Raw genomic sequence first — 24,152 nt, 5'->3', positions numbered from 1 at the left:
GGTTTCCTTTTTCTTTTTTTCTTTCTTTCTCCTTTCCTTTCTCTCTTTATGTCATGTGTGTGTATGTGTTCCTGTGTGTGTTCACAGTTGGGTACTTGAAACAACAGGCAAACACTCACTGCTGGTAGATTTGTTTCATGTCCTGACAGTCCTTCACTAGTTTGCTTGGCATACTCCTAGTCCTGGGATCAGCTCAAAGGAAAACTGAGGACAACTTGGTTCATTTCTGAGTCATAATCTTGTCTGGCATATGTGAATCTTTTTGATTCTCCTGAGTTTATGATTGTTTTTGAAATGCCCTACTATCCCCCAAATCCACACTCCAGTTCTACTCAGGGTTTTACATGGTCTAGTCTATGTCTCCACCCTTATCCTTTGTCCCTGGCCCCACATATGTATAGTCCGCCTACAGCTGTAATGAGATACTCCAGCTGCTCTTCAGTTTAAGCTTAGAATACTGCGTGAAACAGACACCAGTCTCCAGGCAGCCCCTAAGTAGGTTGGAACATTGCAGATAAGGTTTTCTGTGATCATTCTGGTTTGAGGGAGGCAACTGGGAGCTGAACAAGACTGCATTGCCCCAAGCAGAAGGGTACAGGTGAGTAAATACATGATGAAATTTCCTGCCATTCTGTTCTGAATTTTTCTTAATTGGGTGTTCATTTGTTGTTGTTGTTTGGTCACTGAGTTGTGTCTGAGTCTTTTGAGACCCTATGGAACTATAGCCTGCCAGGCTCCACTGTCCATGAAATTCCCCAGGCAAGAATACTGGAATGGGTTTTCATTTCCTTCTCCAGGATATCTTCCTAACCCAGGGATTGAACTTGTGTCTCCTGCATTGCAGGCGGATTCTTTACCACTCCATCACCTGGGCAGCTGGTTCATTTTTCACTCTAGGTGTTCCTCTGACTCTTTCCCAGGGCTCCTATGAGGTTGTATAGCTAGTTTCTTTAATTTTCCTTATGCTTCCATGGGAAAATCCAACAGTTCATAGCTCACTCTTTAGCTAACTTTAATTTCCATTTTAATTATTGAATTTTAATTGGCTTCACAACATTCCGTTGTAGCAATGCTTGATGATTTCCCTCACTCTTCCAGATATAATATAATTTAACTTGTTTACAGGTCTTCCTTTTGTGAATAATGTTGAGCAAGATAACAGATTATATAAAATATCATTTACGTCATGGCAATTTTAAAAGTTCTCTAACTAGCCGACTCATTAGAAAAGACCAGGATGTTGGGAAATATTGAAGGCAGGAGGAGAACAGGATGACAAAGGAAGAGATGGTTGAATGGCATCAGTGACTCAATGGACATGAGTTTGAGCAAGCTCCGGGAGATGGTGAAGGACAGGGAAGCCTGACGTGCTACAGTCCATGGGGTCGGAGAGTCAGACGTGACTAAGCAACTGAATAACAAAACTAGCTAAAAGACTTGAACAGAGAGTCTGTTAACATATCGCACACAGTAAAAACCATTAATAACTAACCTCTAATAAGACCTTTGCCAGAATGTCTGATTTTCATATCATTTTCAGGATTTCACCACCATCTATAAGCAAAATAATTTTGCTGGTAGGCTATATAAAAAGGCAAATTTATATTCATTTGATGTTTTCATTCTTTATTAAGTGTTAGTGTTTTGAGAAATCCTTATTAGTCATTACATTAAATTCTGTGATTGTGTGTATAAGTATGTGTGTGTATGCACTGTAATATAGATAATTGTTTCAATTGATGTTTGCTCAAGTTGGGCTTCATAATTAGAAAATTTTAAAAATTGGTACATGTGGTTTCTAGTCTAACATATGGTCAATAATTATTCAGCAAATCCCATGAAATAATTTACAATAATGTAAGTGGATCCAGAATTTAAAATTTGCTTATTAAAAAAATAAAGTAAAATTTTCCAAGAAATTAATGGTTTATATCATTGTGCACTGTGAATATTATTCTGATAAAAAAGCAAACAAGTTAAAACCCTTTGTTTATTTCTTACTCCATGGGTATTGGTTTAATCATGCTCCTCCTACAATGTATCTACTAACATTGGATGGTGCAGTTGGGGCGTTACCTTCATATTATTTATAACCTGTGAAGGCAGAAGGAAAAAAAAAAAAAAAACAGAGTCTGCTTACTCAGAAGAGCAACAGGCAATGGATCCCAAATACCAGAGGGTGAAGCTTAATGATGGCCACTTCATTCCTATCCTGGGATTTGGAACCTATGCCCCTGAGGAGGTAAGAGTAGTGGTTGTGGGTTGACATAAATTCTAGTGGATGTGACGTGAGTAGAAGGGACTTCAGTTGTCAAGCACTGAGTTCCTGTGTGACTCTGGGAGAATCATGTGGTTCTACTAACCAGGCTAGAACCATGCCCTGTGAAAGGGGAGAGAATATCCAGTCTCCACTCTGCATCAGGGTCTGAGGCTGTGCTCACCTGCAGATTACTCTGGATTCCCCTCCAGTTTCCATCTCTCTCCCAGCTTGGCACAAGAGGTGAGACTCAGCTGTCAAGAACACTGACTGTCAGCCACTTTGCTTTGAGGGTGATTGTAATGGCTAGGTTTCTCTATATTTCATTAATTCCAGAACCATTTCCTCCTTCCAAAAAGACATGACCCAGAGAAGTATTAGAGATAAAAATTCCTAAAGATGAGATGACTTAAAACTAATGGGAGAGAATTGCTTTTCTACTGTGGAATACCTACTAGGTCACAGGGAAGAAACACTTCAATTGTGTTTTGGCCTGTACTTCTGTTTATGTGTGGAAACTTCTTCTAATGGAAAGTTCAGTGCCATTTGAGGAGACAAGTTATAGTCTTATAGGGAAAGCTTTCAATTCTTGGCTTTTGTAATATATTTTTATCTAACTATGGTCTTCAGTGCTTGAGTGTAAGAGGGACAAAGAGGATAATTTACTAGACTGGAATCCAGAAAATTTGCTACCCCTCTTGTCTTTAGAGTATATATTGAATAGTTGTATGGCAAGGTCCTTAAACTTTGAATATCACTTCTTTTATGTATGAAACAGAAGGAAATATTCATAAAAAATTTCAAGACAGAAGACAGGACTTTGTGGTACAAACTGGGATGAGGAGAGGGAAGAGTTCAGCTATTACTGAAGCTCACTAATTCATTCCTCAGCACATCCCTGAATGCCCCTGCATTTAAGGAAAGCCAGAACTAGACCCAACAGATGAAAGTTAGACAAGCACCTCCTTGAAAAAGAAAAGATTACAAGTCACATAAAAAGAAGCAAAATATTATTCAGGCTTATAAAAGAAATTATCCATAATTTGCAACAACATGGATGAACTTAGATAACATTAAGCTGAGTAAAATAAGTCAGACGTAAAGAACAAACACTGCATGATCTGTCTATGAGTAGGATCTATAAAAAAAAGTTGAACTCATAGAAGCAGAGAGTAGAATCACAGTGACCAGAAGCTGGGGATGAAGTTGGGGAAAATGGAAAGATGCTGCTCAAATGGTAAAGGCCTTCAGTTGTAAGATAAATAAGTCTGGAGACCTGATGCACAGCACAGTGGCTACTGTTAATAATAATGGGTTATATTCTTGAGATTTGCCAGGAGAGTAGACCTTAAATGTCTCACAAACACCTATAAAAGTTAACTATGTGAGGTGATGGAACTGTTAACCAGCTTGGTTGTTACTGATATCCCTTGATAGCATTACACAGGGAAAGAAAGCAAAAGTGGTAGTCCATCAGTTGTGTCCAGCTCTTTGCAAACCCAAGGACTGTAACCTGGTAACCTCCTCTCTCCATGGGATTTTCCAGACATGAATACTGGAGTGGGTTGCTATTCCCTTCTCTAAGGGATGTTCCTGACCCAGAGATCGAACCCACATCTCCTGCATTGCAGGCAGATTCTTTACCATCTGAGCCACCAGGATAGGCAATTAAAAAATCACTTAGTACACTTTGAATAGGTATAGTTTTTATTTTGTGTATTCTGCATGACTACATTGGTAGATAGAGCACTCTTACAAGATTTCACCTTGTTTCTTGGTGCTTTATATCATGAACCTTTACCCTTGTTGACTTTGCTTAGAATATCTCACTGTATAAATCATATCCATGGCTCAGATGGTAAAGAATTGCTTGCAACTCAGGAGACACAGGTTTGATACCTGTGTCAGGAAGATCCCCTGGAGAAGGGGATCTTCCTTTCTTGCCTGGAGAATTCCATGGACAGAGGAGCCTAGCAGACTACAGTCCATGAAGTCACAAAGAGTCAGACATAACTGAACAACTAACACATTCACTTTTTTCACTTTTATGAGTTCCTCCAGCACATCACTGAACCTGGAAGTGGCCTTTAGGGTCCTCTGATGCCTTTAATCAATCACTGATCACCTGGGATTGAAGACTTCCTGGGTATTCATTTAATAACTTTGCAGGAAATTTCAGGTAAACTATCATGTGTTCAACACCACACATGCAGAACTAACCAAAGGCACAAAGAAACATTAAAGCTTTTGTTTGTTTATTTTTCTTGGGAAAAATCAAAGCTTGTGCATCATCAGTTTCATTATTGTGTGAATATTCAACTACCACATTTGTTGCTTATGTAGGTTCCTAAGAGTGAAGCTCTGGAGATCACCCAATTGGCTATAGAGGTTGGGTTCCGCCATATTGACTGCGCTCATTTGTACCAAAATGAAAGGCAAGTTGGACAAGCCATTCGGAGCAAGATTGCAGATGGCACTGTGAAGAGAGAAGACATATTCTACACTTCAAAGGTTCTGTGTGTGTTGTGTGTGCACATGTGTGCAAGTCATTGTGTGCAGGTGATAATTATGTAGTCAGATAAGTAGCTGTTTGGTGAACACTGCTTATTGGTACAACTTTTTTCACACATACTTGTGTATTAAATCTGGTGTCCAAAAAGAAAGTGAGAGTGATGATGGCTTTCTCATCATTGGTTCAAATTTTAATTTTAAATTAAAGTCACTTTGTTTTTCTGAGCCTAGACCAGAGTAGTGTGATTTAATATGGGCTAATGAATCAGACAGAAATAATTAGATTATAACTTTCCTTATCATCTAGGGAACTTTCTAAATTTTCTTCAAATTCTAAATCTCAGTTCTTCCATCTAAGAGGTGGAAATAGAGGAGCTATTTTTTATTACATAAGATCTAACTAAATGTCTTGAATTATGTTCTGTATGTAATAATATGTTCAAAACACTTCCTACAGTTACATAAACAAAAAGATTCTAATTACTCCTAAGAGGATTTATTCTTTGATAGAATTAGATTGACTTTGTGAACTAATTTTAAACTTTATTAAACATAATTCAGATGATGGGTATATTAGTTATTTGATAATGCTTTTTATTTCTTGGATCATTTTCTTCCATTGTGAATGATGTACTAATGATAAATTCAATCAAATAACAAAGTTTACATGGGTTGGTTAGATAAAAAATGGAACTGAAAAAGAAACAGGGTGGTTTTCCTCTCTGATCATCCATTTCTAATCAGGAAAAATCTCTGATTTTTAGATGAAAGCATAAAAACAAAATTACCCACAATGTTAATTTCATGCAGCTTCCTTTCTTTAATCTCTGCAGCTTTGGTCCACTTGCCTTCAACCAGAGTTGGTCCGACCAGCCTTGGAAAAGTCACTGAAAAATCTTCAACTGGACTATGTCGATCTCTACATTATTCATTTTCCACTGGCTCTGAAGGTTGGCAATTTATATGATTCAGATCAGATCAGATCAGGTCACTCAGTCGTGTCCGACTCTTTGCGATTCTCATGAATCGCAGCACGCCAGGCCTCCCTGTCCATCACCAACTCCCGGAGTTCACTGAGACTCACATCCATGGAGTCAGTGATGCCATCCAGCCATCTCATCCTCTGTCATCCCCTTCTCCTCCTGCCCCCAATCCCTCCCAGCATCAGTCTTTTCCAATGAGTCAACTCGATCACAACTATTTTATTTCTTATGTCAGAATGTCTATCATCCTGCATGGATGATTGACTTCAGATTTTTCATAGTAGGATATGCTCTTCACTAGAGTAGAATTCCCAAACATTTATGATTATCTTTTTACTGAGTTTTTTTAAATTTTTAATTTCTTTGTCATTCCTCCCAGAGAAAAAAGCTCAACAATCTCATGTTCTCTGCTAAAAAACTTGAGGGAATAGAAATAGGTGAGTTCTGCACAGTACTGAGTATGACTCCTGAGTCCCTTGGGGATTTTAAGAACACAGAGTTTGGTATAGCCTTGGTGAGCATGACATTGCCTTACACTTGAACAAGATGAGTTTATCTCATCTTTCACCCCTTCAAGTTGAGCAGATTTGATGGTGCTCTCTCTAGGTGAGTCTAAATCTTTACTGGGACTTAGGAGACCTTGTCTACACTGTTGCCTGTTTTCATGATGAGGTCTGTGGACTGCACTTAGCCATTAAGAACTGTATTACTTAGAACTATTTTTAAAAATTATTTATTTATTTTAATTGAAGGTTTATTACTTTATAATATTGTGATGCTTTTGCCATAGCCATAGGTATACATGTGTCCCTCCCATTCTGAACCCCCCTCCCACCTCTCTCCCCAACCTATCCTTCTAGATTGTCTCAGAGTTCTAGGTTGATTTTAAGTTGCACAAATCAACCCAAGCCGAGCCATCCTATCCTATGCAGAAGAGTTTATTGGTTTATGTAGATGGCAAGGCCCAGCTATGGAAGATATCAGGATTTGCAGTACTCTTCAGAAGTGTCTCCTTTTCCCCCATACCACCTAACTTTCCATTATTCTTGGTTGGCTTTATTTTTATATCAACATTTTCCATCAATGGTAAATTAACCTTGATTAGTTCAAGGCTCATGGTCATGAACATTTGAGAGCATATCTGGACCTTTCACATCCCATATCAACCTAAGGAGAGTCTTGGTTCATGTGTCTGCCCTAGGGCTATCAGATGCTCAGAGAGAAAAGAAACTCTATCACATCTAAGTCAAGATTGTAATCTTTATTCTGGAAATAAAGCCATGTAACATTGCCATTCTTTACATCAGTCACAATGAGTCCCCTTTAGGACCTAGGAAAGTTCTATTTATTAAAACATATGGTAAGTGTAAGAGATCTTGAATGTTGTAAACCTATCTTATGGAGGTTAGTGTCCTGGTCGTAGATGTGCCTGGCAGGCTGACTATATGGAGAAATTATTTTGTGACATTTCTAAAATGACTGCTTCTATTCCAGCCAGGAGAGGAACTTTTTCCAAAAGATGAAAATGGAAAAATTATATATGACTCAGTGGATTTCTGTCGCACGTGGGAGGTGAGTCCAGGGAGGAGAGAACCAGGGGAGGAGTCAGGAGAGGGGGAACCTCCTTCATTTCTTCCACCTGTGAGAATGGGCTCTGGACCATCAGAGTCAGCAGTTCATGAATCTAAGGACTGGGATGCTGGGGTTGTGGGGAGGAAACCATTGCTGAAATGCTCACAGAAAAGGACAGAATCTGGGACGGTGAAGCCAGGCATCTGTTTCTTTCCATGTGATAGGTCTTCTCCAGGGTTTTCTAAGGAGGAGATGGTTAATTCTTCTTCTTGTGTCATGACCTTCTTCTCCTTTTTTCTTTCTTAAAATCAATGTCAATTCTTGACATGAGACACTTTTTACAGATTTTTTTCCATCATTTATTCTTGTTCTATCACTCATTTCAAATGACTGCTCACCACCCCTCCTTCCCAGGCCCTGGAGAAGTGTAAGGATGCAGGGCTGACCAAGTCCATCGGGGTGTCCAACTTCAACCACAAGCAGCTGGAGAAGATCCTGAACAAGCCGGGGCTCAAGTACAAGCCTGTCTGTAACCAGGTGAGCAGCTTGGCTCCTCTCCCTCCTGCTCTTCAGAACCTCCTTCTTGGACTTCAGCCTGATGTCTGTCTGTCCTCCCCTCCTGTTCATCCGACCTTTGTGGACAGAGGATTCTAGAGATCAGAGCCCCTGTCTGGATGGTGTAAATAGAACCCAAAAAGGTATCTCTGTCTGATAAAGTCTGGGCGGAAAATCTGCTAAATTGTGATGAGGACAGGGCGAAGGTAATGGAGGTGAAGGGAGTTAGGCTAGTCCCCCAGAATGTAGAGGAAGGAGGTGTTTCCCTGAGCTGAAAGGATCTCCAGAAATCAGATGATAAAAGTGCTTCAGAGGGAACTGTGTACCAGAAGACCATTAAAACATGGAATAGGAAGTAAATAGAGATAAATCAGCTGAGACAAGTGTTAAGAGTTTGTATGGGGTTTGGCTACCCAAATCCTTAGTCTTGGTGTCTCTGTGCTTATAGGGTTTTCAACAGGAAGCATAGTACAAAAAATTTTACTGGAGGTTATGAAAATCATTCAGGTTATAGAGTGAAATCAGCATTTTACAGTGATACTAACAGTAGATGAAATAGTCAGGAATTAGAGCACACCCTGTGATTTACTCAGTCTTGATCTTTTTCTCCCATTGATGTCTATGATAAAATTAACTGTTTAAATACATTTTTATTTGTTTGATTCTGTACTCTTATATTTTTGTTATATTTTTACTTTATCGCTGTAAGAAAAGTTAAAATGCTTTATTTAAAAACATTTTAAGTATATAACACTGCACAATACAATGTACTTTAAGTTCATTGTATTGTATTGTATAATACAATAACTTTAAGCATAGGGACGATGCTGTACAGTAAGACTCTAGAATTTATTCACCTTGCATAATTGAGACCTTGTACCTATGCATAGGAAATACTGATTTCTCCCTACTCCCCCTGACCCCATGGTAACCATCACATTACTCTTAAATTCTGTGAGTTTGACCAATTTAGATATTAACATCTGTCTTTCTGCAACTGTTGTATTTCATATAACGTAATGTCCACAAGCTCCCCTGGTAGTGCAGTGTAAAGAATCTGCCTACCAATGCAGGAGACTCTGGTTCAATCCCTGGGTTGGTAAGATGCCCTGGAGAAGGAAATGGCAACCCACTCCAGTATTCTTGCCTGGGAAGTCCATGGGGCCACTAAAAAATCAAACATGATTTAATGACTAAACAACAACAATAACGTCTATAAGGTACAACCTGAAGTCAAGGAGTAAGAGTCTTCTACAGAAAAATGTAGCTTGTAAAATTCAGGATAAATATATGTATGTATATATATCAGTTCAGTCGCTCAGTCATGTCCGACTCTTTGTGACCCCACAAATCACAGCACACCAGCCTCCCTGTCCATAACTAACTCCCGGAATTCACTCAAACTCATGTCCATCAAGTTGGTGATGCCATCCAGCCATCTCATCCTCTATCGTCCCCTTCTTCTCCTGCCCCCAATCCCTCCCAGCATCGGTATTTTCCAATAAGTCAACTCTTCGCATGAGGTGGCCAAAGTACTGGAGTTTAAGCTTTAGCATCAGTCCTTCCAATGAACACCCAGACTGATTTCCTTTAGGATGGACTGGTTGGATCTCCTAGCTGTCCAAGGGACTCTCAAGAGTCTTCTCCAACACTACAGTTCAAAAGCATCAATTCTTCAGCACTCAGCTTTGTTCACAGTCCAACTCTCACATCCATACAGGACCACTGGAAAAACCATAGCCTTGACTAGACGAACCTTTGTTGGCAAAGTAATGTCTCTACTTTTTAACATGCTGCCTAGATTGATCATAACTTTCCTTCCAAGGAGTAAGTGTGTTTTAATTTCATGGCTGCAATCACCATCTGCAGTGATTTCGAAGCCCAAAAAATAAAGTCTGACACAGTTTCCACTGTTTCCCCATCTATTTCCCATGAAGTGATGGGACCAGATGCCAGGATCATCGTTTTCTGAATGTTGAGCTTTAAGCCAACTTTTTCACTCTCCTCTTTCACCTTCATTAAGAGGCTTTTTAGTTCCTCTTCACTTTCTGTCATAAGGGTGGTGTCATCTGAATGTCTGAGGTTATTGATATTTCTCACAGCAATCTTGATTCCAGCTTGTGCTTCTTCCAGCCCAGAGTTCCTCATGATGTACTCTGTGTATAAGTTAAATAAGCAGGGTGACAATATACAGCCTTGACGTACTCCTTTTCCTATTTGGAACCAGTCTGTTGTTCCATGTCCAGTTCTAACTGTTGCTTCCTGACCTCCACACAGGTTTCTCAAGAGGCAGGTCTGGTGGTCTGATATTCCCAACTCTTTCAGAATCTTCCATAGTTTATTGTGATCCACACAGTCAAAGGCTTTGGCATAGTCAATAAAGCAGAAATAGATGTTTTTCTGGAACTCTCTTGCTTTTTCCATGGTCCATCAGATGTTGGCAATTTGATCTCTGGTTCCTCTGCCTTTTCTAAAACCAGCTTGAACATCAGGAAGTTCACGGTTCATGTACTGCTAAAGCCTGGCTTGGAGAATTTTGAGCATTACTTTACTAGCGTGTGAGATGAGTGCAATTGTGCGGTAGTTTGAGCATTCTTTGGCATTGCCTTTCTTTGAGACTGGAATGAAAACTGACCTTTTCCAGTCCTGTGGCCACTGCTGAGTTTTCCAAATTTGCTGGCATATTGAGTGCAGCACTTTCACAGCATCATCTTTCAGGATTTGAAAGAGCTCAACTGGAATTCCATCACCTCTACTAGCTTTGTTTGTAGTGATGCTTTCTAAGGCCCACTTGACTTCACATTCCAGGATGTCTGGCTCTAGGTGAGTGATCACACCATCGTGATCATCTGGGTCAGAAGCTCTTTTTTGTACAGTTCTTCTGTGTATTCTTGCCACCTCTTCTTAATATCTTCTGCTTCTGTTAGGTCCATACCATTTCTGTTCTTTATCGAGCCCAACTTTGCATGAAATGTCCCCTTGATATCTCTAATTTTCTTGAAGAGATCTCTAGTCTTTCCCATTCTGTTGTTTTCCTCTATTTCTTTGCACTGATCACTGAGGAAGGCTTTCTTATCTCTCCTTGCTCTTCTTTGGAACTCTGCATTCAGATGCTTATATCTTTCCTTTTCTACATTGCTTTTTGCTTTTCTTCTTTTCACAGCTATTTGTAAGGCCTCCTCAGACAACCATTTTGCTTTTTTGCATTTCTTTTCCATGGGGATGGTCTTGATCCCTGTCTCCTATACAATGTCACGAACCTCTCTCCATAGTTCATCAGGCACTCTGTCTGTCATATCTAGGCCCTTAAATCTATTTCTCACCTCCACTGTATAATCATAAGGGATTTGATTTAGGTCATACCTGAATGATCTTGTCTAATTCAGTGAAACTAAGCCATGCTGTGTGGGACCACCCAGGATGGGTGGGTCATGGTGGAGACGTCTGACAGAATGTGGTCCACTGGAGAAGGGAATGGCAAACCACTTCAGTATTCTTGCCTATAGAACAGTATGAAAAGGCAAAATGATAGGATACTGAAAGAGGAACTCCCCGGGTTAGTAGGTGCCCAATATGCTACTGGACATCAGTGGAGAAATAACTGCAGAAAGAATGAAGGGATGGAGCCAAAGCAAAAACAATACCCAGTGGTGGATGTGACTGGTAATAGAAGCAAGGTCCCTGGAGAAAGGATAGGCTACCCATTCCAATATTCTTGGGCTTCCCTGGTGGCTCAGATGATAAAGAATCTGCCTGCAATGCGGGAGACCTGGGTTTGATCCCTGAGTTGGGAAGATCCCCTGGAGGAGGGCATGGCAACCCACTCCAGTATTCTTGTCTGGAGAATCCCCATGGACAGAGGAGCCTGGCAAGTCACAGTCCATGGGGTCACAAGGGGTTGGACATGACTGCACAACTAAGCACAGCACAACATATATGTATAATTGATATTCTAAATTAAAAAGGCTTCAAAACTATTGTGATTTTAGCATTAATTTTGCCTCCAAGTTCTCATTGTGAAAATTTTCAGATATTAGAAAAGTTAAGGGTACCATCAAGTACTCTCATATTTTCCCTTTTGTATGCAAAATGTTTCACATTTTGCCACATTGGCAGGTGTGTGTGTGTGTGTGTGTGTGTGTGTGTGTGTATTTACATGTGTAACATTAGGTTGAACTGATCTCATTGTGGCTCACATGTCACTTTGAGTCATGTATCTCAAGCTTTTTTAACCTGTCATGGTCACTCAATTATATTTTCTAACTATGATATCCAAACAGTTTTTTGACAAATATAATAGATTTATCAGACTATCATCTTGTATTGTTAATTTATTTCTCAATTCCTGTAAATTAACAGATAGTCCTGAACCCCTTACTCATGCTCATAAATTTATACATTTTGGGAATATGTCCTTTACATGCTGTGCCCCTCACATGGCACCCAGCAGGAAGCACATGATAACCAGCTATCCCACTGTGATGATGGTTATTTTGTTCTCCTATTAAAGCTACTGGTAGCTAGATTTTAAATTTGGAAATGTGTATTTCCCATGTTGAAATTGCCTAGTCATCTACTGGATAATAATTGTCCTCAGAGGAATTTCAATTTCCCCCAAGTTTTCATATAATTGTTGAGAATCCATCAATGATGTTCACCTGAATTAATTATTTCGTTGGGACAGTTTTCAATATTTTCAATGTAAGCACTTTTTAATCTTCTTACCTGACATTTTATTGTAAAAATAAAATTCCCTCATTAAGTCAGGATAAAATACACCTATTCCTATAAGACAGAAGGCAATGGCACCCCACTCCAGTTCTCTTTTGTCTGGAAAATCCCATGGACAGCAGAGCCTGGTGGGCTGCTGTCTATGGGGTCCCATAGAGTCGGACACAACTGAAGCAACTTAGCAGCAACAGCAGCAGCAGCAGCAGCATTTCTATGAGACAAATCAAACACTTTCCTTCTTCCCTTTAATTGTCAGTTTCTGAGAAAGGAGTTTTCATAATAATCATCCGTGGAGGGAAACGTTTTTGCTCTTTCTCTCTCAGGGATTTTTGTTGACCCTGTGTGCTATATTTGCTCTCACTCATGATTCCCTTTGGTGTTAAAATGTACTCAGATGTTACCAATGGGAACCCATCAATCTGGTTCTTTTGTCCTGCAGACATTTATTCACGTATCTTGGAGCAAATTCTTGCTTTTTGCAAGAATTGATGTCCAAGACTCAAACAGTTGTTTTCTTGTCCCAGATCTGGAGTTAGGTATGTCACCTGGTAATGTATTTAGAAACTGAGTTCTGCTCCCTGGGGTTGCTTGTTCTCGGGAATGTTATTACTTTTTCTGTTTTTGGGAATAGAGATATAATATGTATTTCTTTTAAAAATTACTTGATATTGATATTTTCAGTTCCAATTTAGTGTTCCATAGTTTATTTTTTCTTTAGATGTTTTAAACTTTTTGCCTTTCTCTGTCATATTGGTATCACCTTCCTATATAACCTGACCCTCTTTTATGTTGGCATTCTACAGGTGGAATGTCACCCTTATCTCAATCAGAACAAACTGTTGGAGTTCTGCAAGTCACATGATATTGTTCTTGTTGCCTATGGTGCTCTGGGATCCCAACGATTGAAAAATTGGTAATGAACGCTAAGGAAGACAACAGAGTTTACCTAAAATTCAATTTTTCATGGAATATGTTTTTTTATGTTGTACTCAGCGCTCTCAACTGGCAGAGGGTAGAGAGGGAAAATGGAAGAGCCTTCTCTTTTGTCTTCTCATCACCTGCCCAATTATTTTTTACATTATATGTGTCTTGTAGATTAATCAATAACAAGTGACTGAATTAAAATCTATATATAATCCCCCAGTTGAAATCTAAGACATAAGCTTAAGTCATGATTTACTTGCTTAGTAACTAATGAACACGTTGCTAGTAAAAGACTCTGAGCTTCCCTTGCTATGCTAAGTCACTTCAGTCGTGTCCGACTCTGTGTGACCCCATAGACGGCAGCCACCAGGCTCCCCCATCCCTGGGATTCTCCAGGCAAGAACACTGGAGTGGGTTGCCATTTCCTTCTCCAATGCATGAAAGTGAAAAGTGAAACCGAAGTTGCTCAGTCGTGTCCAACTCTTAGCGACCCCACGGATTGCAGCCTACCAGGGTCCTCCATCCATGGGATTTTCCAGGCAAAAGTGCTGGAGTGGGGTGCCATTGCCTTCTCCTTACCTTATGCCAAAAGTCAGGATAATAAACCTCCCAGGTCAATGATGATCAAAAAAAATGATAATTTGAACCATTTTTGTAAACATCTGTATAAGTAGTGCACACTGTAAATAGTGATGAAAAGAATAGTTACTATGAGACTACTCAATTTTTATCAATACTGAGAAAGTTAAACAAAAAGTATCCGTCTTTTCCTTCTGCTTTTATGCTCTTGTACTTACTTTGGGGCTATGATTGGAGAGGAAAAACAACCCCTGAAATGTACAAGAACAAAACCACAGCTGTGGAAACATTGATCTCAACTCAGCATACACCCAGGTGACCAGGAGAGCTTTGTAAACACAGATTGGGAGGTGACAGAGTCAAGTTTCTGATTCAGTTTGTCTTCAGCTAAGCCATGGGATTTGTATTTCTAACAAGACTCCAGGTGAAACCAATGCTGCTGGTCCCTGGACCACACTTTGAGAAGCACTGGTCTAGAGTGGACCTACTTGGTCTGTTTGAGAATCCTCTTAGAAACTGAGTACTCACTCTCAGCTCCTCAGGATTTCTTGATTTCCTTCCAGGGTGAACCCGAACTACCCTATTCTTTTGGAGGACCCGGTTCTTTGTGCCATTGCCAAAAAGCACAAGCAGACCCCAGCTCTGGTTGCCCTTCGCTACCAGATACAACGTGGGGTTGTGGTTCTAGCCAAGAGTTACAACAGGAAGCGGATCAAAGAGAACATGCAGGTGATGAGTGGGGCTGTAGGCAGAGGGCTTCTAAGGAATATCCTTCACAAGGGTCATTTTTGTCCAGCTCTCAGATTATTTTTGAGTCAAAATGAGTTACCTGTTCTTTCCTGTGCATGAATGCCATGTGTGTATTGCCAGTGGTTTTCTCCTCCTGATGTGGCAACAGGAGAGGTGACATGGCTGGAGAGGGTTAAGGTTGGACAGAAAATAGAGATTTTAGATCCAGCATTACGTCTGCAACTTATTCTGTCACCTTGTGCAAATGACATCTTATTTTCTTTGTTTTCAATTGACAAAGTTGCATTATGTGATTTTCTTAAATTGTTTAGGCTGCTCTTACAAAATACCACAGATTGAGTGGCTTAGGAAAAAAATTGAACTTTATTCCTCACAGTTCTAAAGCTGAAAGACTGGAGTCAGGGTGCCCGGGTGATCAGGTGAGGGCTCTCCTCCAGGTCACAGGCTTCTCCTTGTACCTTAACATGGTGGAGGGGGCAACAGAGCTCTCTCAAGTCTCTTATATGAATATGATACTGTTCAAATCTCGTTCATAAAAGCTCCACTATCATGATATAATCACCCCTCAAAAGCTCCATTTCTAGCACCATCACAGGGCGGGTAAGGTTAACAATATATGAGTTTGGGGACACGCGAGTGAAAGCAGTCATCCTGAACCAATTCATCATATTTTATTTTACATTTCTCTGAATATTAATGTAGTTTCATTTTCATGCATTTCAGTTTCTGCCTTTGTGAAGTTCCTATTTATGACTTTGTACATTTTTATTAGATTATATGTCTTTTTATTTTTATATTATACCATTAGCCATAGCTGTACAGGAAATCTCCCCCATTTAGGGGTTTAAGGCAGAGATCGTTTATGTGTCTCTTGATTCTGTGGTTTCACAATCAACCTGCACTCAGCTAAGCTGTTGTCTTCTTGGCTGAACTCTGTTGGGTATTTGTAGTTCAATGGCACCCCACTTCAGTACTCTTGCCTGGAAAAATCTCATGGATGGAGCAGCCTGGTAGGCTGTAGTCCATGAGGTCGCTAAGAGTCGGACACGACCGAGCAACTTCACTTTCACCTTTCACTTTCATGCATTGGAGAAGGAAATGGCAACCCACTCCAGTGTTCTTGCCTGGGGAATCCCAGGGACGGGGAAGCCTGGTGGGCTGCTGTCTATGGGGTTGCACAGAGTCAGACATGACTGAAGCGACTTAGCAGCAGCAGCAGCTGTTCAGTGCAGAGCTGCTTGGCAGTTCTGCTTTAGCAGGTGGATGAGCCTATTGTTAGAGAAGACTGCATGCTTCTCTGTATATATTGTCATATATATTTGGCTAGACTGTTGTCAACCTACTTGGTCTTTATCTCATCACAGCACAATTAACCCCAGTCAGTGAGTGGGAAAAAAATCCTCTTCCTGTCTGGGCTCAGATCTGACTCACCACTTCTGGGAAATATCACTGTCCAGTGGAAGTTACAGGTCAAACTAATTCAAGGGTAAGGGAAATGTTCCCTAATAAACTGGTTTTTTGTTTCCACCCAAATCTCAATCTGTAATACACTTAAACTGATTTTTGAATATGACATGAAAAGGTATATACATATAGTTAAACAGAAATCTATGTGTCAGTATTTTCCCACAGATTTTCACTGTCAACTCTGTCATGTATCAAATGTCCATAAGTACATTTCTGGCCTCTCTCTGTTACTTTATTATAGTGGAAAATAATCTTGTTTTAAATAGCGTTCTTTTTTTCCCTTTAAGTATGTCATCACTGCTCTTGACTAGCTGTTCTTTTATATAAAATTTAGTATCAATCTACCAACTTCCACAAAATAATAACTGTTTAAGACTTTGGTGCACATTGCATTTCTCACTTTGGAGAAAACTGATTTGTATATGAAATTGACATTTCCATTTTGTGACTATGATATGCATTTTTTAATTATTTAAGTATTCTTTAATATTTTAAATGCATCTCATAACTTTGTCACAGAGACATGTACAATAATCAATGTTTTAGATTTATTCATAGGTAATGAATAAGTTTGCTATCAGATTCTTGATTAGGTTTTCACAGGGGGATCCTCTTTTCCATACTTGCTTAAGCTCTATGCTGTGTCATATTTTAGGGGATGTTGAGAAGGAAGAAAACAGTCTAGTGTTCGGTCAAGTGCATGTATTTTGTCCAGGTTGTCCAACAGTGCCTTTGTTTGCAAAAAAAGTTGATTTTTGTTTGCTTTTCTTCTGTCAAAAGAAATTCACGTAGAAAGATAGGGGATTGATGCCTTGCAACCTGTGTGTGTGTGTCTGTCTGAGAACTGGAGCAGAAAAGTAGAGGTTGTAGAAAGGAGAAGTGAGAACTCTGCAGAGGGTCCCAAGTTGTTCACCTGGAAGCTGAAGACAGACACGGCTTCCCTGTCCCCTCTTCTTGTCTCCATCCAGCTGGAAGGTCCTGCAGTCCCCAGGGGGAGGCCAGCGCCTTAGGGGAGAAGTCAATGTGATTCTTCCTTTATTCCAGGTTCTTGACTTTGAATTGACTCCAGAAGACATGAAAGCAATTGATGGCCTCAACAGTAACATACGATATTATGATTTAGTCTTGTAAGTGACTTGTGTATATTTCACACATACACTGTTTTCTGTAGCAGACAGGTCAGTAGGGGAACTAAACTTTTTAAAAACTTAATTCTCAGAAGACAATCCTGGTTTCCAGAATAGCTGTAAACCTTGGGCTTCATGCAGACCTCAGACCAAAGGTTTCCTCCAGGGCTCCATCTCTGACCAATAGCAATGTGAATGGGGCACAGGACAGCCCATAAATAAAATCCCCAGATTTGACATGGTGGTGAATTCACTACTTTGTGCCCCTAATCCCTGTGACTGATGTATCTCTTCTCAGGGCCCAGGAATCCAGTAGACACAGAAGGGACAGTGCCTGCAGCCCGCTATTCTTTTAGGGATCTGTGAACATATTTTATCTTTAAACTTTTTATAAAATTGGGAGGAAATGATTAATAATGACTATGTAATAATGAATCCAGCTTGGACTACATTTGTTTTTATCCTAACACAATTGTAAAATATATTGTTGATCTTTTTTATGGAGGAAAGTCTCATGAAAGGCAAAATGCATCAGTACTGAGAGGTCACATGGCCCGGCCTCCACTCCCTTCCCTAAGTGTCTGGTGAATTTTCTCCCTAATGGGCCTTTCTTTACCAAGACACCATCCATTTCTTCCAAATAGATCTCTTCATTGGCCTTTTCCCCCTATTAAAAATCCCATGTCCTCATCCTTATAATCTCAGAAAACTGAATTACAAGGTGATCATGAGCTTAACTGACCCTCCAGTGAATGATGGTCGTGTCCTTAGCAGGACACACCCAGGTAAGATTGTCTGGGTCTCTCTGGTTTCTTGAGTCAAGACTCACTTCAGTGTTGCTTTGTTCATCAGGGATCATCCCCTAGGGAACTCCTAACTCCTTGACTTTGACTTAGTCACTAACATGAAATTCCAGCTGCCTAATTACTGCAGGAGGATGTCAGGATTGAAGAGAAAGAAGGCTAATCAAACAGAGAGATATTAGAAGAGAGTTTAGAGAGAAGGTAATACAAATTATTAGTAAAAGGAAGACTTAGTTTTACATGAAAGATGTCAAAACTTTGTCTCCTGTTTGTAAAGCTATATCATGATTCTGAAAAAGGATATTACAAATGAAAACAAAAAGATGGAAATTTACTTTTCTGTACTCAAAAACTTTTCAGTGTATTTCTCTGTTCACCTTCATCAGGCTGTCTGTGCCTGGACTTCCTCATGTTTGTGGGTTTAAGTCAACAGCATAACTCTTGGCATATGGAATCACTCAGAATGTACTCTTTAATGAAATAAATTGAAAGGAATGAATTTAGGAAGAAAAGTAAAAACATAGGGAAAAAAGGAAAGCAGCAGTAATACTAATTATTAATTAGCCGCTGTTTTAATCCTTTGTAAATTAAGAAAATAGTCATCTCACTTTATCGGTATTGTTGCTTGTGCGTCCATGACATCTCAAGAGATCAGAAGGTTCTTAATGGAATGCCTTCTATTTTGAGGGGTGCTCAGTACTTACTTGTTGAATGGATGTGTTAAAAAGATCTGCACAATTGTTACTGAGATCATCATCATCACCACCCAGGACCAAATGTTCCACCTAGGGCTGAAATGACCTTCATGTTTTAGCTGTAGTTCTCAGACCTTCTTATAAACTGTAATTCCAAACAAGGGAAATATCACTGTGATGTTTATATTGCTTGTGACTGTGGGAATCAGACACGCAGGCACTGTTCACACATGGACTGGGTGCCTGGGGTAGAAAGTGGGATGTGGTTGTGGACTGAGATGTTTAGGCTGTCCTGGCTACATCCACAGAGAAGCACTCTCCTTGGCCATGTGATACAGAATTAATAAATTAACATCCCTCCTTCTCTTTCAGCCTTGCTGATCACCCTGACTATCCATTTTCCGAAGAATACTGATTGTGAGCGATCCATCATGGTTCTATCAGAATTTACTGATTTTTGGGGTGTGGAGAGAGTTGTTATGATTGGTGGAGCTAATTAAAAACTGTGTCTCTAGTTTAAGGCTTCTTGCTTTTTGTGTATGTGAAATAATAAAGACTTCAAAGCGAGGATACTTGGGAAGGGATTAAAAAGCAGAGTTGGAGACTTCCCTGGTGGTCCAGTGGTTAAGAATCCATGCTTCCACTGCAGGGGGCATAGGTTTGATCCCTGGTTGGGTAACTAGATTCCCCAAGCTGAGCTGTGCAACAAAAAAAGAAAAAAATACAACTATATATAAAGTAAGTCTTGCTGCAAAAAATTTGAAGAGTAGCAGAAGAGTAGTGGCTCTTCTACAACTGAGGCCATCAAGAAAGAACTTACAGAGTCTAGCTGGCATGTGGTAGAAGAAATCTAGTTAAGACCCACACCCCTAGCAGGTGACACAGAAGAGGAGAAGTACCAACAGGCTCAGAGATTGTCCTTAAAGATCGAGGGGTTTAAGACCCATGTTAGGAACCCCAGGTCTGAGGACTGGCCCTGGGAAGACGAGCCCCCTCGACTCATTTGAAACCTTATGGAGCTTTACCAGAGGGTTCAAGGAGCCAAGACTCTACTTTGCAAGAGTGTGTGCACATGTGACTGCTCTCAAGCCCATGGGGCAGCTGACTGGCACTGCTTGATGCTCTGACCAGCCTGCAGGACCACCTCGGTCCAGGCCATCCCCCTGCACAGGCTCCTCCTCCAGCCGCTCTTGCTTGGCACTGCTGCCTACTGAGGAGGAGATGGCCATCAGCCATCACAGGCACCAGGGAAAGTGGTGCCAACTCAGAAGTGTGTCTCCAGCCCCAGTCTTGTCCCCAACAGGTCACCCATCACCACTGAGCCCAGAAGAAGCCTCAGCTCACCACTGTCTCATCCTGCTTCCAGTCCTATCTCCCATGGAAATAGCAGCTACCAGTTCACCTTGGGGAGACGTGGCCTCCCATCCTGTTCACTGACCAAAGTCACTGGTCACCAGCAGACCACGCAGAGACACCCTGTGTGGCGAGTCCTACATAAAGGACATCCCTTTAGACTTTGGACTAAGTGAGTAAGTGTTAGTCACTCAGTTGTGCCCAACTCTTTGAGACCCCATGGACTGCAGCCCACCAGGCTCCTCTGTCCATGAGATTTTCCAGTCAATGATACTGGAGTGAGTTGCCATTTCCTTCTCCAGGGAATCTTCCCAACCCAGGGATCAAACCTGGGTCTCCTGCACTGAAGGCAGATTCTTTACCAACTGAACTACAAGGGAAACAGACTCTGGACTAGATGACTGCTTAACCTCATAGAGACAAACAGAAAAGACCAAACAGATTAGAAGAAACACACACACACATCCCAAGTGAAGGACCAAGATAAAACCTCATCATAAAAAAAAAAAACAACTAACCTATTGAGAGATAAATACTTTACCTGAAAAAAACTCAAAACAATAGTAATAAAGGTGCCCACTGAATATGTGTAATAGAGAACTTCAATGAGGACTTCAAAGAACTAGAAAATATTAAAAAGACTTGATCAGAGCTGAAGAACATGGTAACAAATGCAATATACACCAGGAGGAATCAGCAACAGGTTAGGTGATACAGGAGAATGCATTAGCAACCTGGAAGACAGAAATAGTGGAAATCACTCAATAAGAACAGCAATAAAGAATAAAAATTTTTTCATGAGAATAACTTAAGGGAGCTCTAGGATAACATCAAGTGCACTAGCATTTGCATTATAGAGGTCTTAGAGAAAAAAAGACAGATGCAGCAAACATATTTGATGAAATTATGGCAGAAAGATCTCCAAACCTGAGAAGGGTAAAAGATATCCAGGTGCAGGAAGAACAGAGGGTCCCAAGCAGGATGAAACCAAAGAGGCCCACACCAAGACACATCATAATTAAAATGACAAAAGTTAAAAGTAGAAAATTCTAAAGGCAGAATTCTGTAGTTGTAATATCCATTCCAGATGCTCTTCACCTTAAGCTCAGAGTTAAGTGGAACAGACATCAGTCTCCAGGCAGCCCCTACATAGGTTGGAACATTGCACATAAGGATTTCTGCGATCACTCTGGTTTGAGGGAGGCAGCAGAGAGCTGAACTGCCGCCCTTTACAGATCAAGACTCCACTGTACGAGTCAGAGGAGAGATGAGTGTGAATAAAAACACAAGGAAATCATAGAATAGAGACGCAGACTTAGAGAATGCACTTGTGGACACCACGGGGGAGGGAGATGGCAGGATGAATTGAGAGTAGCATTGACATATGTACACTACCACGTGTAAAGTAGCTGGTGGGAAGCTGCTGCTTAGCACAGGGAGCTCAGCTCGGTGCTCTATGATGACCTAGAGGGTGGGATAAGGGTGTGGGAGGAAAGCTCAAGTGGGAAGGGATATATGTATATTTACAACTGATTCACACAACATTGTAAAGCAATTATCCTCCAATTAAAAGAACTAAAAATTTTTTTAAAGAAACATGCAAGAAAATATCCTTCAATTTCTCTTAATTACATGTTCACTTTGTTTCTGAAGATCTTTGCTTGATTCTTTCCTTAAGTTCCTAAGAGATTTTTCACTTAGTTTTTGTTTCTTTTCTTACCTTTCCATGGGAGAATTCAGCACTTTCCAGCTCACCATTTTGCTGACATCTCTGTACGTGTTAAATTTTAATTACCTTCAGATTCCACTGTGTCACTCACTGTGCCATAATTTCCCTAACTCCTCCCAATTTATTATAATTTAACTTTTCCTTGACAGGTTTTTCTTTTATGGATAATGTTGAGAAAGATAATAAATTAAATAAAATATTTATCATTTTGGGGGAGTTACATTGTGATAGTTCTTTAAAAGTTATATACTGGGTGAAAGATATAACCACCCCCCACCCCCACCCTTGGTCTGTTTGCACACTGCAAAAACTAATAATTAACCCCCACTAAGATCCTTGCCAGAGTGTCTTTTTTTGTTGTTGTTACCTTTTTCAGGATTGCATTCTTGTCAGGACTGAATGCTCTTATTATTAAGCAATGAAGAAGAAACAAGATTTTTTTATCATGAAAAAAAGGTAAAAAAAGCAAATTTTCTTTCAATTTGAAGTTTTACTTTCTTATTAAGGGTTAACATTTCAAAAAAATGTTCATTAATCATTCTTTTGAATTGTTATAAAAACAGAAACTGATTTACAGACTTAGAGAACTATCTTATGATTACCAGGTGGAAAGTGTGGTGAGGGGGAAGAGGTAGTCAGGGATTTTGGGATTGACATGTACACTCTGCTATATTTTAAAAGGGTAACAAACAAGATCCTCTTGCATAGCACAGGCAACTCTGTTCAATGTTATGTGGCAGCCTGGATGGGAAGGGAGTTTGCAGGAGAATGGACACATGCCTATGTATGGCTGAGTCCCTCCACTGTTCACCTGAAGTTATCACATTGTTAATTGGCTATGCTCCATTATAAAATAAAAATTTAACTAAATAAAAGTTGTATGTGTGTGTGTGTAGTATAGTGTGAGATAACTGTTTCAAATAATGTTTGGTCAAGAAGAGGCTTCATCATTGGAAAAATAAGAAAGTAACTGGTATGCTGAGCTTTCTAGTCTAACACATGGTTAATAATTGCTGGACATTGTCTTGTAATAATTTGCAGTAATGTAAGTGTATCTGGAATTTATATATCTACTCGTTAAACATGAGTTTAAATTTTGCAAGAAATTAATGATCTTTATTATTACATAATAATTTACTCTAGTAGAAGTACACGCTACCTGGCTTCAATTCTGTTCTGACTCAGTGGGCACTGCCTTAACATTGCTTCTCCTACAGCTTGTTTCCTAATAGTCTGTCATTGCAGTTGGGGTGTTACCTTCCTGTTATTGATGACCCAAGAAGGCAGAAGAAAAAGAAAGCAGCTCCTGTAGTTTGTGGAGCAACAGGTAATGGATGCAAATGCCAGTGTCTGGTACTTAATGACCATCACTTCTTTCCTGTATGCTCTCTTAGTTCAGTTCAGTTCAGTTCAGTCACTCAGTCAAGTCCAACTCTTTGCAACCCCAAGAATCTTAGCACACCAGACCTCCCTGTCCATCACCAACTCCCGGAGTTCACCGAAACTCATGTGCATAGAGTCGGTGATGCCATCCAGCCATCTTATCCTCGGTCATCTCCTTCTCCTCCTGCCTCCAATCCCTCCCAGCATCAGGGTCTTTTCCAGTGAGTCAACTCTCACATGAGGTGCCCAAAGTACTGGAGTTTCAGCTTCAGCATCAGTCCTTCCAATGAACACACAGGGCTGATCTCCTTTAGGATGGACTGGTTGGATCTCCTTGCAGTCCAAGGGACTCTCAAGACTCTTCTCCAACACCACAGTTCAAAAGCATCAATTCTTCGGCGCTCAGCTTTCTTCACAGTCCAACTCTCACAACCACACATGACCGCTGGAAAAACCTTAGCCTTGACTAGACGGACCTTTTTTGGCAAAGTAATATCTCTGCTTTTCAATATACTATCTAGGTTGGTCATAACTTTCCTTCCAAGGAGTAAGCGTCTTTTAATTTCATGGCTGCAATCACCATTTGCAGTGATTTTGGAGCCCCCCAAAATAAAGTCTGACACTGTTTCCACTGTTTCCCCATCTATTTCCCATGAAGTGATGAGACCAGATGCCATGATCTTAGTTTTCTGAATGTTAAGCTTTAAGCCAACTTTTTCACTCTCCTCTTTCA

General features: G+C 40.2%; 2 protein-coding genes across 7 annotated transcripts in view; both read left to right on the top strand.

The window, feature by feature from the left end:
• Positions 1–436: 436 nt before the first annotated feature.
• LOC113903407 (dihydrodiol dehydrogenase 3-like) lies at positions 437–19,474 on the top strand. Of its 4 annotated transcripts, XM_027559489.1 has the most exons (10): positions 438–598; positions 2,065–2,242; positions 4,601–4,768; positions 5,602–5,718; positions 7,246–7,323; positions 7,738–7,860; positions 13,413–13,522; positions 14,676–14,841; positions 17,374–17,456; positions 19,327–19,474. In XM_027559489.1, exons 2-10 carry the CDS (start codon positions 2,159–2,161, stop codon positions 19,367–19,369), a joined length of 972 nt encoding a protein of 323 aa, XP_027415290.1. In that variant the 5' UTR covers positions 438–598; positions 2,065–2,158; the 3' UTR covers positions 19,370–19,474. The 4 variants fall into 4 exon arrangements, 3 of the variants coding, with proteins under 3 accessions (XP_027415292.1, XP_027415291.1, XP_027415290.1); XR_003514101.1 differs by lacking the exon at positions 14,676–14,841; XM_027559491.1 differs by lacking the exons at positions 13,413–13,522; positions 14,676–14,841 and having other exon boundaries at positions 437–598.
• Positions 19,475–22,401: 2,927 nt separating this feature from the next.
• Positions 22,402–24,152, top strand: part of LOC113903403 (prostaglandin F synthase 1-like) — a 40,678-nt gene continuing 38,927 nt past the window's right edge. For all 3 annotated transcript variants that reach the window (XM_027559482.1, XM_027559481.1, XM_027559483.1), the window contains exons 1-2: positions 22,402–22,492; positions 23,282–23,363. In XM_027559482.1, coding sequence (XP_027415283.1) covers positions 22,436–22,492; positions 23,282–23,363 — 139 coding nt within the window. In that variant the 5' untranslated portion in view covers positions 22,402–22,435. The remainder of the gene's footprint in view (positions 22,493–23,281; positions 23,364–24,152) is intronic.

This window comes from Bos indicus x Bos taurus, chromosome 13, assembly GCF_003369695.1.
Source record: "Bos indicus x Bos taurus breed Angus x Brahman F1 hybrid chromosome 13, Bos_hybrid_MaternalHap_v2.0, whole genome shotgun sequence".
Taxonomy (NCBI): Eukaryota; Metazoa; Chordata; class Mammalia; order Artiodactyla; family Bovidae; genus Bos; species Bos indicus x Bos taurus.
Note: the sequence above shows the minus strand (reverse complement) of the source record. Positions and strands in the feature narration are given on the sequence as shown.